The following is a 17,558-nucleotide window of genomic DNA, read 5'->3' as shown; positions in this document are numbered from 1 at the left end:
TTACTGTCGTATATAGAATAAAACATACATGCAAAAATGTTTTCACAACTTCAAAATCTTTCTAGATAGAGGCTTTGATGTCAGCGGTTTCACTACATCGTTCTTGTCCGTCACCGATAAGGCATAGTTCGCAAAAACGGCGGAAAAACTTTCCGCAGATGAGTTTCAGAAGCTGGCTGTGGTGGTCATTGGACTCAAGCTCACATTTCAGTGCTCCATGTTCTGCAAGAGCCTCAACTGCATTGTTGACTGCAGCTTGCAGGGGTTTTGATAAGAACCGTCTTTTGTTGAGCAACACCTCGACGTAGCTCTTGAGGGCGTACAGAACATACAAAAACTCAGATGAGGCTGGTCGCGTGAGAAGAGCATTGCAGCTGCTGCAATCAATTTTTTCTTGAACGACGCGAGCCAAATAACCTCCTAACATCGCAAATGCTGCAATGTCTGGTGCTGGCAGCAACGTTTTCTGTGTCCTGAGAAGGTCTTCAAGGAGACTTTTTGCCTCCGGTGGAAAGTCGTCCGCGTGCTGGGTGACTGAAAGTTTCTGTGCACTGTTCAGTGCTCCAAGTGCTTGCCTTTCCGTTTCTATTACGTTGCTGTGTTGGGAAGCAGACACTAACCCAGTTTTTAAGGCCTTCTCTACGCCAGCGAGTACCGCTCTAGCACCTGTCTGATCATTGCTTCCTGCAGACCGCCTTAACCAGCCAAAAAACGACTCTATGGGGTCCGAAGAAAACTTTCTGGTCAGAACAAACTTGAACCCCTCTTTAGCAATGAGGTACTTGACGCATTCAACGTTTGATTTTGTCGTCATCACAAGCGCTTGTGTTGTTGTTTTTCTTCGGCGCCTTGTGCAGGCCGTCTGCTTCTGTCGACGGCCGGGCTTCATTCCGCTAATTCGAAATCTGTTTTTAGCGCCGCTTTATTCCGGGTTGCTGCGCATTTCAGTGCACAAGGATTAGGCGCGTTTTTGCTAACTTGTTCCGGCTCTGAGTGTGCTGGTTTCGTCGATGTTGATTGTGTGTCTTAGGAATGTTCGGTTAGAGGACTGCGCGCTTTCTTGCATAGTTGCGGACGTTGTTTTTGTGTTGCCGAATGTTTGCTTTTATATACTTTTGGTAATGGCTTAGGACGAGTTGGTCGTTTGTGGAGTAGGCAAAGGCCACATTTATTCCGCGGCTGCCGAAGCCCCTGCAGCCGGCCGCAACTACGCGCACGCCCATCCATCCTGGGCTGGCAGCGCCGCCCCGCGGAGAAACACGGCGGAGTCAGACGGCGCTTCAGCAGCCTTTGACCAGGCACAGAAAAAATAGAGGAGGCTGTGGCTTAACCTTCCGCGCGGCCTTTCACAGCGGTTGAACCTGCGTATGCGCGATACACGGTGCGTTTTGCTGGTGCAATGGCAAAAATCAGTGCCCAGGAGTTTTTCCCATCGTTCTTTGAGCAGCTTGTGGGCCCCACACGGGCTCGCTACGAGTCAAAGATAGCTATGTGTGACGGCATTGATCCGTACCAGCTGCAAGTCGGAACAGATGCAACTGCTGATGCTGAGCTGCTGCCCCCAACAACGAACATGGTCATAGTAAACTACCTTGTTTCGTCGACAAGCTACGTGTCAATGCAGCAGATGAAAGCCTACAAATCGCTTGACGCACACAACTACTTTACGAGTGGTTGGGTGAAGAGTCTGTTGGCCAAACAACTGCCTTCAAAACGTATCGTCTTGTTGAGCGAGGTGAGTGCGCAAGAAAACTTCCATTTCTTCGTACGCGTTTTTATAACCTAAAGCACGGTCGTCTCCTCTGTCCTGCATGTGCTAGAGCACGCGCTAAAGCTACAATCTTTGGTTGTGCGGTTGCAAAACGTGTAGATGAATCTGCAGGTTGCAGGCGCTGTCCGCTTTTCAAGACACCGGCGTTTATCAATCTGTGCACGCTGCATTTTTCAATCTGGTCGATTCAGTAGTGCCCTGTGGTTCTTCATAGTGTACCGAAACCGATCCGCCTTCCGCAGGCTTACGCGTAACTTCGACAGACAGTATCGCCGCTGAGCGTTGGCCGGTGGGTACACGACCGTGCTGCTCGGCGTGTTTACATCGTTTGACGTTAGCTAATGGCCTGCAGCCACAAAAAAAAAGAAAAAATGTTCTAAGACCCACCGGCCGTCAGCCAGCAACGTTAATCCACGCGCTCGAGCGTTCGTGTTAAGTCTGCGGGCGGCGGCACAGAAGCAGTTTTACATTTCGACTAGATCAAAACGAGGTCGCTGCAATCTGAGATCGCGTGGCCGCGGTCCTTGGGCGTTTGATGGTGTCTCGTGTCCTGCATTTACGCTGTATTGAGCTGTGTGCTCGCAAAAGCAGTGTTTAGGCAGAGCCTGCTTTGGCTGGTGTCAACTTGGGATAGAAGCATAAATTGTAAATTTGAGCAGAAGTGAAAGCTTCCACATTCAACACAGTACAGCACAACTTTGTTTTCTAATTGGCATTATTATTTTCAGGTCAATCATTCCCAGTGGCTGCGAGATGCACCTCTCAAGGCATGGATTCTGGCCAACACTGACGGAAGCATCATCACGGCACACTGCACCTGCATGGCAGGAGCAGGTGAAGCCTGCTCACACGTTGGTGCCGCGTTGTTTGCGGTGGAGACAGCAGTACGCCTCAGAGATTCCCAAACATGCACAGAAAAGAACAATCTGTGGCTTCCTGCACACAAGCCAGGAGCGGCATTTAAGGACATAGATTTTACGTCATCCCAAGCAAGAAAAAAAAGGATGGATCACGCAGAAAATGCTGACCCTAATGTCCAGAGTGCAACGACATGCTCTGGTCAGTCATCACTGCCCGTGCCACCTGCTCCAACCGTGCAAGAGTGCAATGCCTTGTATGCCAAAATAGCTGCTTCAGGGATAAAGTCGGCGATTTTTGCACTGCATCCGCAGTACAATGGAATGTTCCGGCCTCCCCAGACTAGAGAACCAAAGCCTCTTCTGTGAAGAGGCGCGAGCAGAAGACCTACATCACCTCACTCAGCGCGCAAAGAAATTCATGACAGCTTTTGTCATAACGCAGGAAATGGTAAACTTTGTTGAAGAGAGCACGAGAGACCAAGCAAACTGTGCAAAATGGTACACGCATCGTGCGGGCCGCATCACAGCATCTGTGATGAAAAGTGTGTACGCTACCAGCATCAATAACCCTGCAATGTCGGTGCTGAAGCAGGTGTGTTATCCTGAGCAGCAAAAATTCTCCAACGCAGCCACAGAATGGGGGAAGCAACATGGAAAGGATGCTGTAGGCAGTTATGCAGAAGAAATGGTGAAGAAGCATACCAACTTCACGCATGCAAAAGCAGGACTATTTCTGAGTGCGAAGTACCCACACATTGCAGCAAGTCCAGACGTTATAGCCAACTGCAGTTGCTGTGTCAAGTGTCCCTACACTTTAGCCCAAAAAGGATTATTTGGCGCAGAGCAGGACCCGCAGTTCTGCCTAGAAAGCACTGATGGGCGTGTAACATTGAAGAGGACCCATGCTTATTTTTTCCAAGTGCAAACACAAATGGCAGTGTGCAACGTGGATTACTGTGACTTTGTCGTGTGGATGCCAACATCAATGCATATCGAGAGGGTTCAGAGAGATGAATCTTTTATTAAGAAGTTCGTGGCAACTGCGGCAGACTTTTTTGTGCATGTTGTTTTGCCTGAGCTATTTGCTGGATACTTCACGAAAAAACCCACCACAAGGCACAGCAACAAAGATTTGTTCTGCTACTGCAGGGGCCCCGACACTGGCAAAATGCTTGCTTGCAATGGCAACGACTGCAAGTATGGATGGTTTCACTTCTCTTGCCTTGGGATTAATAGAGCCCCTAAGCAGAAGAAGTGGTTCTGTGAAGACTGCAGCCAGTCATCTATTGGTGCGATGCAGTGACTGGGGCAGACTTACTGAGCTCCAAGAGGACAGCCATGCAAAATATATACATTATTGAAGTGCATAGTCAAGGTTTGGTTTAGTGGGGCTTACCAAAAGAACTCAGGCAATGAGGGATGCCATAATGAAGGGCTCCACAAATTTCAACCACATCTGGTTCTTAAACGTGCACTGACATTGCAGAAAACTAAATCTCCGGCATTTCGCCTCAATCAGAAGGCGACCATTGGGCCAAGGTTGAACCTGTGTCCTTCGATTCAGCAGTTGAGCGCCCTAACCACTGAGCCATCGCGGCAACTAAATACCAATAGTTGAGTAGCTCAAGTACTCAACAGCCCCCTTTATGGATCACTGCCTTGTCGTGGCGAAGGGGCTTGCATAACTCTATGAAGCCATGAGCTATGCTGTGCAGGGCCACCCAAGACAGACAGGTCATGGCAGAGTTCTGACAAAATGTGGTCCACTAGAGAATGTAGTGACCCACTCCAGTATTTTTTGCCAAGGAAACAGTACTGACTTTCACAGAAGGCTAAAGGAGTGTACCTGTGGAAATAAACCTTAACTGCTAACTGAAAGGTCTAATCCTGAAGTTAAAGCTCAGTTACTGTGGCCACTTAATGAGAAGACAAGAGCTGCTGGAAAGACCCTGTTGCAGGGAGAGATCGAAGGCAGAAGAAGGGGCCAGCCAGTAAAGGATGGGATGGCTAGATGACATCACCAAGGCAAGAAAATGAAATTGTGTGAACTACAGCAGTGAGTGGAAGACCACTAACTCCTAAAAGGCCTGACGTGATGTCGTGCATAAGGCCACGAAGAGCTTAATGCAACCTGACTGTACAGGTCAACAGTGGCAGCAGATAGAATAAAATACAACCATGCCCCAACTCTTTCGAGGCCTCCCGTCCTGAGGGCTGCATCGGGACCATCTTTGGCGTTGACCCAGAGGTGTCTGACAAAGACATCGCAGCCACCATCGAGGCCACGGTCGACATCCTGAGCATCCAGTGCCGAGGCCACGCTGTCACTGTTCGCTCTGCGCCAATGGGGAGGTGGAGGGTGGACAGAGGCTGTGTAAGGACCCATTGGATTTTTGAGGACGCTTCATCGCACAATCTGTGGCTGGAATGCGTGTACATGCTTGAAAAAAAGTCTTCGAAATGATATCAATGTTGAAGTTTTTTTTTTTATGCAGGTACATTGAGAGCAAAGGAGCTCAAAAACATTGAGAGAATGGCCTGCGGTTTTTCACGTCAGGCCATTTACAAAAGTTGATATTTTCAACTGAAGACATGGCCGAGACCGTACAAGTGCTAGCATCTATGGCAACACGGACAGCCTATATTGTTGGGGTCAAGTTACTTAAGTATGATGGAGAAGTGATAAGTGGCAATTGTTGAGGTATTGCTAGGAAACGTGCGCTGTGTTTTTTATGGGCTGATGCACATTGCACAGCATGATCTTAGTAATGTACCACATGCCGTGGCATGCACTGAAGGCGAGCGTCAGAGGTACAATCCACGAGACCCTAACAAAGTAACTGAGAAATTCCACCAAATTGTTTTTTCTAAAGACACCACTGAAAGGCTCAGTGACGCACCAAGGCATCACAAAAGAAGAGCAGTGCACTCATCTCTGCGAAGTGGGGACATGGATTTGCCCACATAGCACCTTACAAACCTGCACGGCAAGTTGAGAGCAAGCAACAGGGTGTTAAAGACGAGGTAGCAGCATCCCACCGCTGCCACCAGTTTGTTACATACGAGGTAGCATGGTCTTGTGCCGGAGAGGGAATGAGGGACGTCTGAGACGAGGCTGCTGGAAAAAGACAATGAGAGATGACTTTATACAGGAATTTACATATTTACAAGTGAGCTGCAGGAACGCTGCATCACGACAGCTCACCAGGAGATCATTCAATGACAAAGAGCTCCTCGGCCGTGCCGCTGCCGGGGTTTTAAAGAGTTCCCTTCCCTAGGGTCCCTAGATGGGGGCCGGGCCTGCAGGGGAAGGAAGTTCTCACTGGCACCAATCACAGACACACACGCACTCACTCACTCCCGAGAGATCACACCGCCGTCACGCGCTGGGAGAGGGGGAACGATGCCATCACCGTAGCGCAGACGCCGGAATGTCCATGAGCGGCGTTCCCGCGCATTACGAACGCGCGTTCACACTCGGTGTAGGGGAAACGCTCGCTCAACCGGGCAGACGGACGCGGCTTCCGTGGCAATCCAGGCGCTCACCCAACGCGCGTCTCGGGGTTTGTCGGCGTTTCGCTGCTGCCATGTCGTTGTCTTCCCCACGACGAAGGCGAGACATAACAAGGGAGACGCTTTGTTGCCATACACACAGGAAGAAGTTGCTGCAGCCTTAGAGGCAGCCACACGACTTCAAAGTGGTTGCCTCCTTTGGCATAAATACAGGGAGGGCATCATTACAGCATCATTGGCACATAGAGTGTACACTTGGGTCAGAACATGCCAAACAAAAATGGGACCACATGATGCCCGAAGTCTCACTGCCGCAGTAATGGGAGGGAAAAAAGTTAGGGCAACATTTGCTATGAAGCGGGGACTATTGTGCGAGCCCAAAGCCCGGCGAGCCTTTCAGGACCAAAATGACAGACATGTGGAGCTGGAAGTTAGTGAGACTGGCTTCTTCCTCTCTAGGGAGCACAGCTTCCTAGGAGCAAGCCCAGATGGGCTTGTGAAGTGCAAATGCTGTGCACTGCGGCTACTAGAAATCAAAGTTCCTGTCAAGGTTGAAGACTGCAAAAACGCAGTTGCATGATTGACAGCTAAAGAAAAGCAGCAAGTATTATACACAGGTACAAGTCCACATGGGTGTGACTGGCCTGGATTCCTGTGTACTCTTCGTGTACAGCAAAGAAAAGTGTGTGCAAATTCTCGTGCTCTTTGACAATGGTTTCTTTGCAAAGGTAGTAAAACGTTGCAAATTTTTTGCTACCATGTATTTGCTGCCCCACATTTCTAACTGCTGAAGAACTGTATACTGAAGTTTGGTGAAGAAATGACTTCCGCTGTTTTTTTTTTCGAACTTTCTTGCGTACTTGCCTATGATCAGCACAAATGTTGATCAGCAGCATTATGGATCTGGGAAGACAGGGTTAGCTGTTAAAAAGCTACCTTGTTATTAAAGTAGCCTAACTGACTACTCACGAACAGCATTTGTATGTAGGCAAGGTGTACTAATACATTGCACGGAAAGATCTTGGGCATGCATATTTAACTACTCACCATAATCTAAATCATTTAATCGTGAGGACAAAGAATCATGCACACTGAAGCAATAAGGAATAATAAATTTCACTGCTGGATACTTTAACATGGTATTAAGCCTGTGTCTAGTGCACAATTTTGCATTTTCTGGCTGACAATATAAAAAGAACGATACTCAGTGACGATGTTCGGACGCCGTTGAGTACAATTTTCAAATCATCATTCAGCTGGTAGTTTTAAAGGGCATAAGCAACTAAGGCCATCATGCAATGAATAACTGTTCATCACAATGTGTTTTAAGAATGTAAGGTAATTAACTTTTGAACATTTTTACTAAGAATCAAAGTCTCTATAATGAGGTACTACTGTATGAGGAGTAACTGTGTATACTGAAGCTGTCCTCCTGATAAAACATGTTAAGCCACACACTTTGGTTAGATTGTTCAGAGCATCCTACACGCATACTGTGTATATAAGCAAGAGTGAGAATCGTATTGGGTTCTGCACTGTCAATCAAGATGCACCAAAGTAATGGCATAAATCAAAAAGGCTGGTTGGATTTCCCTGTTTACTCTGCACAGTGGGTTCATACAAAATGTTTTGCAGCAAATTTCCTCATGAACAGATGGGAAAAATTTCTGAGTCACACTTATTAACCAAACAAAACTTAAATATAAATGGCTCTTAGTGCCAAATACAAACGTTTCAAGCTTTAAATATTGACAGCCTACCTGTATGCAAGATCAAGGCCATCAAGACCAAGCCATAGCTGCATAAGGACAAGCACAAGCTGGGTCTTCAAAGGCAGGGTGAACTTTCTGTCCTCACTGCTGGTTTCTTTCATCTGCCAGAACTGAAGATGTTTCGCATCTGGCTCTAAAAATGACCAAAAAGCTTCCAAAAGCTCACTGGACGTGAAGCCTGTGTAATAGCGAAGCTTTTTCTCACTTTTCAGAAGCCCTTCATACCTGTTTTCCATATTCTGAGCAGCTTCAGCCTTGCAAGTTTTTACTTTTCTCTGCATGGATGACAGCTCGAGTCTCAAGCACCTGTTCTTCTGCTGAAGACTGTCACCCAACTTCTTTGTTTCAGCGTGATCAAGGCGACTTCGTTCCGGCTGGTGCTTTAGCTCTGCCGCTTGTGCATTTGCTGCTTCAGCTTGCTCCAAGAGATCTGTCACAATGTGCTTTTGTTCAGAAACTTCCTTGACAAGCTCAGCATAACTTAATTTTTGGCTGCTGTACGAGTGGTCCAGGAGTATTTACGCTTCAGGCTCTGAATTACAGTCAGCTTTCATTGCTGCTGCTGGCAAAGGCGGAGACTTGCTGCCCGCGTTGTTCGGTAGGCGCAGTTGAGGTGCTGGGAACTTCAGGCTGGAAGGTGAAAATAAAGCATAAGAAACCAATGTGTTTTAGTAACCTAAGAAACATTGTAATGATTGCAGTGCAGCTGTAGGTGATGCTTTGCACACATATTTTTTTTATCGCTTCACATGAGTTCAAATTTACTAAATATCCCCCGTAAGCTTGGGCATCTCAATGACTTAAAACTAAGCATCTATGCGGACGATGTGACCATCTGGATCTGCGAAAGGAACGACTCGTACATCCAATCCATGCTCCAAGAGGCAGCAGATATAACCAGCAAACACGCAGAGGACGTAGGTCTATGCTGTTTGCCAGAAAAATCGGAGCTCCTGGTAATGATCAGCAGTAGCGGGAAGATATAAAAATTAAAGTCAACGGGAACGAGGTCCCGAGAGTAGATGAAATTAGAATATTAGGTATTATTATCAACCTAATATTATCTACGAATGTATGCACATGTAAGAGCTTTTCTTCTATCTTCCACTGATGGCTCATTTGCTTCAACAAGAAGGCTCATTACCGGAGACGCTCTGTATGCTCCACAAGAAAGGCGGATACCTAGATTATGAACTGGATCTAATTTTTTGACATATGAAGGCCTTGCCGAGCCGTACACTATACTCCCATAATCTAGACATGAGCGCACTAGAGAACGGTAGATGTGAAGGAGGCATGCTCTGTCAGATCCCCAGCGTTTCCTTGAGAGTACTTTAAGAATATTCATTGCACGGGAGGCCTTTTCTTTCAAGTTGTTTATGTGCGGCAAAAATGTAAGTTTTTTATCAAATGTTGTTCCTAAAAATTTATGTTCTTGTTTTACCGGTAGTGTGCTTCCATTTAGGTTTAAGCTCGGATCGATCAGCAAGCCTCTTTTAAGCGAGAAAACAACAGCCACTGTTTTCTGTGGAGAGAACTTGAACCCATTTTTGTCTGCCCAGATTGCTAGCTTGTTTAATGTGAGTTGTACCTGCCTCTCACATGTTGACAGGCTGGAGGACGTGCAAGCAATCTGAAGGTCGTCGACATACACGGAATACATAATGGAGTTGGGGATTATTTTCGCTATAGAATTCATTTTCACTACAAAAAGAGTGGTACTTAGGATACAGCCCTGCGGTACCCCATTCTCCTGGTCAAAGCTCTTCGAAAGGGTTGCACCCAGGCGCACCTGGAAAGACCGGTCTGACAGGAAATCCTTCAGGCAGTTCAACATCCTACCCCGGATGCCAAGATCTGCCAAGTCGCGTAGAATGCCATATCTCCATGTGGTATCATATGCCTTCTCCATGTCAAAGAAGACTGCCAGACAGTCTTGGTGGTGTATGAATGCCTCTCGGACTGTGTTTTCTAAACGGACGAGATGGTCAGTTGTCGAACATCCTTTCTTAAATCCGCACTGATGGATGTCAAGCAGTTCGCGTGATTCAAGAATGAACATGAGCCTAACGTTGAGCACACTTTCAAATGATTTTGCTATACAACTTGTGAGAGCTATCGGCCTATAACTATTAGGAGAGGTGGGCGGCTTTCCGGGTTTTAAGAACGGTACGATAACTGCTTTTTTCCAAGCTTTTCGCATCTTTCCGGACACCCATATCTTGTTGAAAAATTGCAGAAGTGCTGCTACAGCAGCTTCGGACAGGTGGGCAAGCATTTGATAATGTACATCATCCGGGCCAGGTGCTGTCTGTTTACCGGAGGACAGTACGTTTTGGATCTGCTGAATTGTAAATATTGTATTATATGCTTCATTTGTACTGCCAGTCGTTGGAAGTTTCTGCTTTTCAGTTGTGTTTTTGTGTTTTAAGAATGACTGTGTGTAGTGTGAAGAGCTTGAAACGTCAGAGAAATGTTGTCCTAGTATGTCAGCCTGTTCATCTACACTTGTTTGTGTTCCAGGGGCTGTTAGAAAGGGTACTGTAAAGGGAGAGAATTTGCCGTCTAATTTACGCACCTGTTCCCACATCTTTTTTGATGTTATTGAACTATTGATGGATGAAACATATCTCTGCCATGAGGCTTTCTCAGCACTGCGACGCACGTACCGAGCTTTAGCTCTCGCCTTTTTAAAATTTAGGAGGTTCTGATGTGTCGGATATCTTCGAAACTTACCCCAAGCTCTATTTTGTTGTTTTTTTGCTTCCTTGCAGTCTTTTGTCCACCACAGTTTGCGATTTTGTGACACCATTCCTGAAGACTGCGGAATAGCTAACTGTGCGGCGGTTATAATACAATTTGTGAACAATTCGTTTATCTGGTCAATGCTTAAATTATCTAAAAGTATATTTTCTAAGGTGGCTTTTGCTAAGGTGGCCCGCGGTGAAGACGCATCGGAGCGATGTCCCGAACGAGAAATCCGAGCTACGACCAACCCGTGACCTTAGGACCGACAAGATTTTCGGCGTCATGGAAGAAGACTTCCACGACACCATCGAAGTGGCCCACATGCAGCAAGACCGAGACGGCCTCGCTGCAGCAGGGATCCAAGCCCCGGGAAGCAGCACCTCACCGATCCAACGCTCACAAGTAAGCGGAATCGACAGAGAAAAAGAAGACGACTGGATAGTCGCCATGTCGAAGAAACAAAGGAAACGCCAAGATGGCGGCGGCAAGCAGCAAGTTTTGGCGGGAAACGGCCTAGATTGCGCGCCTTTTTCAGGGGCGACGAAGAACGCAGCTGGCGTGCCAGCTGCGGCGGAGAAGAAGGAGAGGGAGGGAGCGCCGAGGCGACGCCTGCCTCCGCTCCCCAGAGACGACTTTAAAATCGTCCTCCGGCCGAGAGGACTCGCAGTCAGAGACTTGCACCAACACCACGTGGCGCGGGCGGTAGTCGCGGCTACCGAGCGGGGATGTAAGGAAGAAGACCTGATCATCCGGCTGCGCAATGGATCGAACATCATAATTGTGAGCACCAGCAACGAAGAAGCGGCCAAGAAGATTATGCGCATCAAGCAGCTGAGCTTCGGAGGCAAGAACTACGCCGTAAACGCACACGTGGCGGCGCCGGAAGGCACGCTACGCGGGGTGATCCACGGAGTGGATCCGGAGACTTCGACCGAGGAACTCAAGGCAAGCCTCAGAGTTCGCACGCAAGGCGTGAAGATCCTAACAGCCAGAATGCTCGGGAGATCCAGCACGGCCGTCATCACCTTCGACGGCCCCACCCTCCCGAAGCAAGTTCTCTACCACAGCGGAGAATTTTGGTGCTACCCGTACCGGCCCACGAGGCAGGTATGCTACACCTGCGGCCAACAGGGGCATCGAATGGACGTCTGCCCGAATCCGGAGACTAGGGCCTGCAGACAGTGCGGACTCCAGAACCCGGCGGCAGACCACCAATGCACACCCAAATGCCTGCTGTGTGGCGGCGACCACGTGGCGGGCACGAGAGACTGCAAACAGCGACTCAAGTCGGCGACCGTGGGACACCACCCAACTAGACAGGGGAACAGCGTCAGTCCAGACACGTGCCCTGACTTAACCTTCGTAAGGGGCGCCAGACAAGCAGAATGGGAGAACCTGCTCGAGAACCTTGGAAGCGACCACCACATAATAAGGATCAGCACAACCGCAAACAATATCAAGTGGAAAATAGGCAAGGTCCGCCTAACGGACTGGGACGCCTTCAGAGCACACTGCAAGCAGATCAAGGGCGACATTGTATCTGCGGAGGAGTGGAGCCAGCAACTCAGACAGATCCAAGAACTCTATACTAAAGAGGTGGATAGAACTGAACAAACTCCGGAGGTGGACAATCGGCTCCTCGAGCTATGGGAGGCGAGACGCGGGCTCACCAAGCATTGGAAAAGACAGAAGTTCAATAGGAAGCTAAAGATTAAAATAGCCGAAATAACTAAACAAGCGGAGGAGTATGCAACGCAGCTGGCTAGGCAAGGATGGCAGCAATTCAGCAACGCGCTGAACGGCACCCTCAGCACGGCTAGGACGTGGCAGATCCTCAAGTCCCTCATGGACCCGAGCAAGAACAAATCAGAAAGCGGCAAATCGATTCAGAGGCTGGTGCACCAGTACACGGGCACGGACGAACAGCTACTCGAGGAAGTCCGGGTCAAATGCTACGGCAGAGACCAGGTCGAAAGCTACCAAGAAGAGTACCAGGGCAAAGAGAATCCAACCATGGATCGGCCCATAACGAGAGAGGAAGTCGTCGAGGCGATCAGGTCGGCAACAAAAAACACAGCAGCGGGGGCGGACAGAATCAAGAACTCGCTCATAAGAAACCTCAGCGATGGAGCCATAGATCAGCTCACAGCCTACTTCAACAAGCTCTGGCAAGAAGGAACAGTGCCGGCCGAGTGGAAACACGCGGTAGTGGTAATGATCCCGAAGCCAGGCAAGAAACTCCAGGTCGAGAACCTCAGGCCGATCTCCCTCACGTCGTGCCTGGGCAAGATGTACGAGAAAGTAATCACAAAAAGGATCCAGTCGCACCTAGAGAAGAACCAACTGTACCCAGACAGCATGTACGGGTTCAGAGCCCACCTGTCTACGCAGGACGTACTACTCCAACTCAAGGAGGAAGTACTCGAGAAAATGCCGAGAAGTGGCGAAAACGTTGTCATGGCCCTCGACATAAAGGGAGCCTTCGACAACGTGAGCCACGCCGCCATCATGGAAGGTATCAACAACACCAACTGCGGGGGAAGAACCCACGACTACATCAGGGCCTTCCTGAGCGACAGAACAGCGACCGTGGGACTAGGCGAGCTGAGAAGCGACGTCTTCACCACGCCTTGCAAAGGAACACCCCAAGGCTCCGTGATATCGCCCATCCTGTTCAATATGGCGATGATCGGGCTAGCAAGACGACTCAAGGAAATCCCGGGCATCCAACACGCGATGTATGCCGACGACATCACGGTGTGGGTCACCCAAGGATCGTTAGGGGAGAAGCAAGACAGACTACAAGAAGCTGCGACCTGCGTAGAGACCTACGTCAGGGAGAGAGGCCTGAGATGTTCGACGGAGAAGTCGGAAATCATCAGGATCGGAAGAAATCCTACCAAAGCCTCGCTGGAAGTAGTTCTAGAGGGGCAACTGATCCAAGAACAGAACATGGTACGAATCCTAGGCATGTGGCTGCAGAGCAGCCGAAAATGCAGCCATACCATCAGCCTGCTGAGAAGAGCCGCGGAGCAGGTTGGCAGAATGATCAGTAGAGTCTCTCAGAGAAGGTACGGGATGAAAGAAGAAGATACCCTCAAACTCGTCAACAGCCTAATCGTTAGCAGAGTTATGTACTCCTTGCCCTACCACGCAACAACAAAGGCGGAGCGAGAGCAAGCCGACTGTATTCTCAGGAAGGCATACAAGATTGCTCTACACCTGCCCAGAAACGCATCAAACGAGAAGCTACTCCAACTCGGAATCAGCAATACCTTCGATAAGCTTGCCGAGGCTCAATTGGGGGCACAACTCATCAGACTCAGAGGCTCCTCTACGGGAAGGGCGCTCCTGAGAAGGTTGGGTCGGAACACGTGCGGACTGGTAGACAGATACGCGGACGTACCGGACGACCTTAGAAAGACCTTTAATGTAGGACCCCTGCCTAAAAACATAGATCCTAACCTACACGAGGACAGACGAAAAGCAAGGGCCGAGCAGATAGAAAGGAGGCTAGGCCGATCAGAGAACACAGTCTATACGGACGCCTCCATGTACGTACATGCAGGGAAGCGCTTAGCCGCTACGGTGGTAGTTAATAGCACAGGAGACATGGCCACATGCGCCTCAGTGGAGGTCGTGGGCATAACGGAGGCCGAGGAAATTGCCGTCGCGCTGGCGGTAGCAGAAGGCTATAGGAAAGGTCGATCCCTAAACATCTTAACAGACTCGAAAGACACGTGTAAAAACTATACGAAGGGCAGAATTAGTGGCATGGCCCTCAGGATAATCAGTGGGGCAGCAGCCTCTGCTGAGAAGACACCCATACAACACATAATCTGGGTCCCAGGCCACGCAGGCGTAGCGGGGAACGAAAGAGCAGACAGCCTAGCTCGAGGGCTTACATACCGAGCAGGCATGTCAGATGTTCTGGAGCTTCAGCTACTAGCATGTGAGGGGGGATACACAGAGACATTACAACTATACAGGGGGACTAGATTCAAGTACCCACCACCACACAAAGCCCTCACGAGGGAGGAAGCAGTCGGCTGGCGTAGGCTACAAACAAACTCCTTCCCCAACTTGTACATCTATAACAAGATGTCACCAACACAATACAGAGCAAACTGCCCCTGGTGCGGCGACACACCCACACTATACCACATCACATGGGAGTGCGAACGAAATAAAGCATTCCACCAACACGAATTCCCGAGTGCGGAGCAATGGGAGAGCCAGCTCACCAGCAGCGAGCTTGCGGCCCAAAGGGCCTTAGTGCGGCACGCTACTGATGCAGCGCGACTCAGTGGAGCCCTGGACTAGGGGCCCAACCTTGCTGAAGAGAAGCCTCAAGTCGCCGGCGCCACAAAAGACGACGGAGGCTTCGAATCCGCGAATCTCTTAAAAGATCTCAATAAAAGTTTTCTACTACTACTACTACTGGTGAGGAAGTTAAAGTGATTAGTATAGGGAGGTGGTCACTGCCATATGGGTTGTCAATGACATCCCATTTAAAATCATTAAAAACAGAAGGTGAGCTAAATGACAAATCCAAAAAGGTCATTTTCCCCGAGGTAGGGGAGCAGTAGGTGGCTTTTCCTGTATTTAAAAGACAAACATTGTTTGTGAGGATAAAATCTTCGATTATTTGGCCCCTAGAGTCACAGCGCTCGCTTCCCCAAAAAGGGGAGTGAGCGTTAAAGTCCCCAACTACTAGATACGGTTTTGGAAGTTGATTGATAAGTTCTTGTAAATTGTGGACTGTTAGTGTGAGATGTGGAGGAATATATACAGAGCAGATTGTGATTGTTTTGTAGCTGACAATGCTGACTGCAACTGCCTCAAGTTTTGTTTTGAGTCTGATCTCTTGAGCAGGGACGCCGCTTTGTACGACAATCGCGACGCCTCCCGAGAGTCTATTTGCCTGCTCACGATCGCGTCTAAAAGTTTTATAATGCTTCAGGATGTTCATATGTTGTGGACCTAGATTGGTTTCCTGGAGACATAAGGCTACGGGTGACATTGACCCTAAAATGTTTTTTATGTCATCGTAATTTCTCAACATTCCTCTACAGTTCCACTGAACTAGAAAAGCCATGTTTACGTTTGGGGTAGGGACAATAAAGTGTTTACTTATTTTCTGGGCCCGTTATGAGGGCCCTATCCTTCTTTCGCTCAAGAGAGCTGTTCCGCCGTTGTAAAGCAGGCGGGCTGGGAGTTAGATCCATCACCTCATCAGAGGTGCTGGAAGACCGTGGTGAAACCGCGGGCGTGTGGGTTTCAGGCCTCCCCCGACGGGGGGAAGTCCTGCGGGATGCTGGCCCATGGGCCAGCATTCCCTGCTTTGGGATTGGCAGAGCAGCCTTCGCTGTCTCTGCCTGGGGCGTGGATGGCCCTGCCACAGGCACGGTGGAAGTGGCCGGAGTGCTGTGTGGTTGTTAGTTAGTTATATGGGGTTTTATGGCGCATAAGCAACTAGGGCTATCATGCGCCAAACACAAGGTTAGATGATGTTATGTCAAGTGTACAGAGGTTACATTATAATAGATTTAAAACATTGGCTTTCTTTAGAAACTTACAAACAAGTGAAAATTCCACAAGTGTTTGCTCGCCTAAAAGCAATGCGGGATGAAATGGAATGTGTTCATTGTAAAATACCGTAAAAATTTTTTTTCTAAGTTCTTCGAGATGTGAACAAGAAATTAAAATGTGATTTACTGTGAGCTCCTCATCACACATTTCACACATAGGTTTGTCTTTTTTTGTTAATAAGAAGTTATGGGTGATGTGTGTGTGACCTATGCGTAAACGACATAAAATTACTTCGATAAAATGTTCTTTATGGCGGCATGATTTCCATTCTTTTAAAATGGGCTTTATGGTATGCAGCTTGTTGTGTCCTTCATTTTCCCAAGAAGCTTGCCACTTGGCTCTTAGTCTGCTATGCAATAACTTCATGTAATCCCTAGGAGGCAAATTCACATGTTTTATTTCCATGGTTCTGGTTTGTGCAGCACATATGTCGGCTCTCTCATTATCCCTAATGCCAAAGTGACTGGGAACCCAGCAGAATTTTATAACATGTTTTCGTGTTGTGACCTTTACTATATTGTGTATGATGGTTCCAATCAGTGGCTCCGTGGCATTTTTGGAGTTTAATGCTGTAAGGACGCTCAGTGAATCTGTATAAATGATGCTATTTTTGATGTTTTCATTTGTTACTTTCTGTACCGCAACACTAATAGCATAACACTCCGCGGTGAAAACTGTAGCACATGAGGGCAGTCGTACTGCATTTTCATTTTTTCCTTGTATTGCTGCGCTTCCTACATGAACATCAGTTTTTGACCAGTCAGTATAAAATGCAGTGTAATTTCTGTATTTTTCTTGTAGTGCTAGATATTCTTGTATTATATGGTCGTGTGGCGTACAGGTTTTACTGAAGCGTGTTAGTGTGACGTCACACACTGTGGGGAGAGAGTACCACGGTGGTAGCGCTTCGTGTCTTGGGGCAATATTTGTAATTTTGTTTAGTATGTTCAGAGCTTGGAATTTTTTTTCGAAGCGCAAGAGCAACGGCTTAATCGCGTGAGGCTTGTTAATGAAGAGTATTCGGGATGGGCATTTCGTCACAATTGGGTAACATAGATGTTTGGGCTGAGAAAGGATTTTGAGGATGTATGTACAAGTTAGTGCAGTTCTTCGATCTTCCAAGGAAGGTTCTTTAGTTTCCACAAACAGACTTGCTATTGGGGAAGTTCTGTAAGCACCGGAAGACAGCCTTAAACCAAGATTGTGGACAGGATTGAGTCGTTTTATGTAGGACGGTCTTGCTGAGCCATATACTATGGACCCATAGTCTAACTTAGAGCGAACCAGAGAATATGTAACAGG

At 48.2% G+C, this 17,558-nt stretch overlaps 2 protein-coding genes and 1 pseudogene across 2 annotated transcripts in view; 1 reads left to right on the top strand and 2 right to left on the bottom strand.

The window, feature by feature from the left end:
- Window positions 1–17,558, bottom strand: part of LOC149346357 (uncharacterized) — a 207,717-nt gene that overhangs the window by 98,626 nt on the left and 91,533 nt on the right. The window lies entirely within an intron of this gene.
- On the top strand, window positions 1,400–6,935 carry LOC149346361 (uncharacterized; annotated as a pseudogene).
- On the bottom strand, window positions 4,140–8,434 carry LOC149346360 (uncharacterized; the record flags this gene model as incomplete). The annotated part of the gene is made up of 1 exon (XM_089586012.1): window positions 4,140–8,434. A coding segment is annotated over one exon (534 nt), but the record flags the coding sequence as incomplete, so codon positions are not given.

The sequence above is a fragment of the Amblyomma mixtum genome, chromosome 4 (genome assembly GCF_055824585.1).
Source record: "Amblyomma mixtum isolate Tamu chromosome 4, ASM5582458v1, whole genome shotgun sequence".
NCBI classification, from domain to species: domain Eukaryota; kingdom Metazoa; phylum Arthropoda; class Arachnida; order Ixodida; family Ixodidae; genus Amblyomma; species Amblyomma mixtum.
This window is presented reverse-complemented; position numbering and strand designations above follow the sequence as displayed.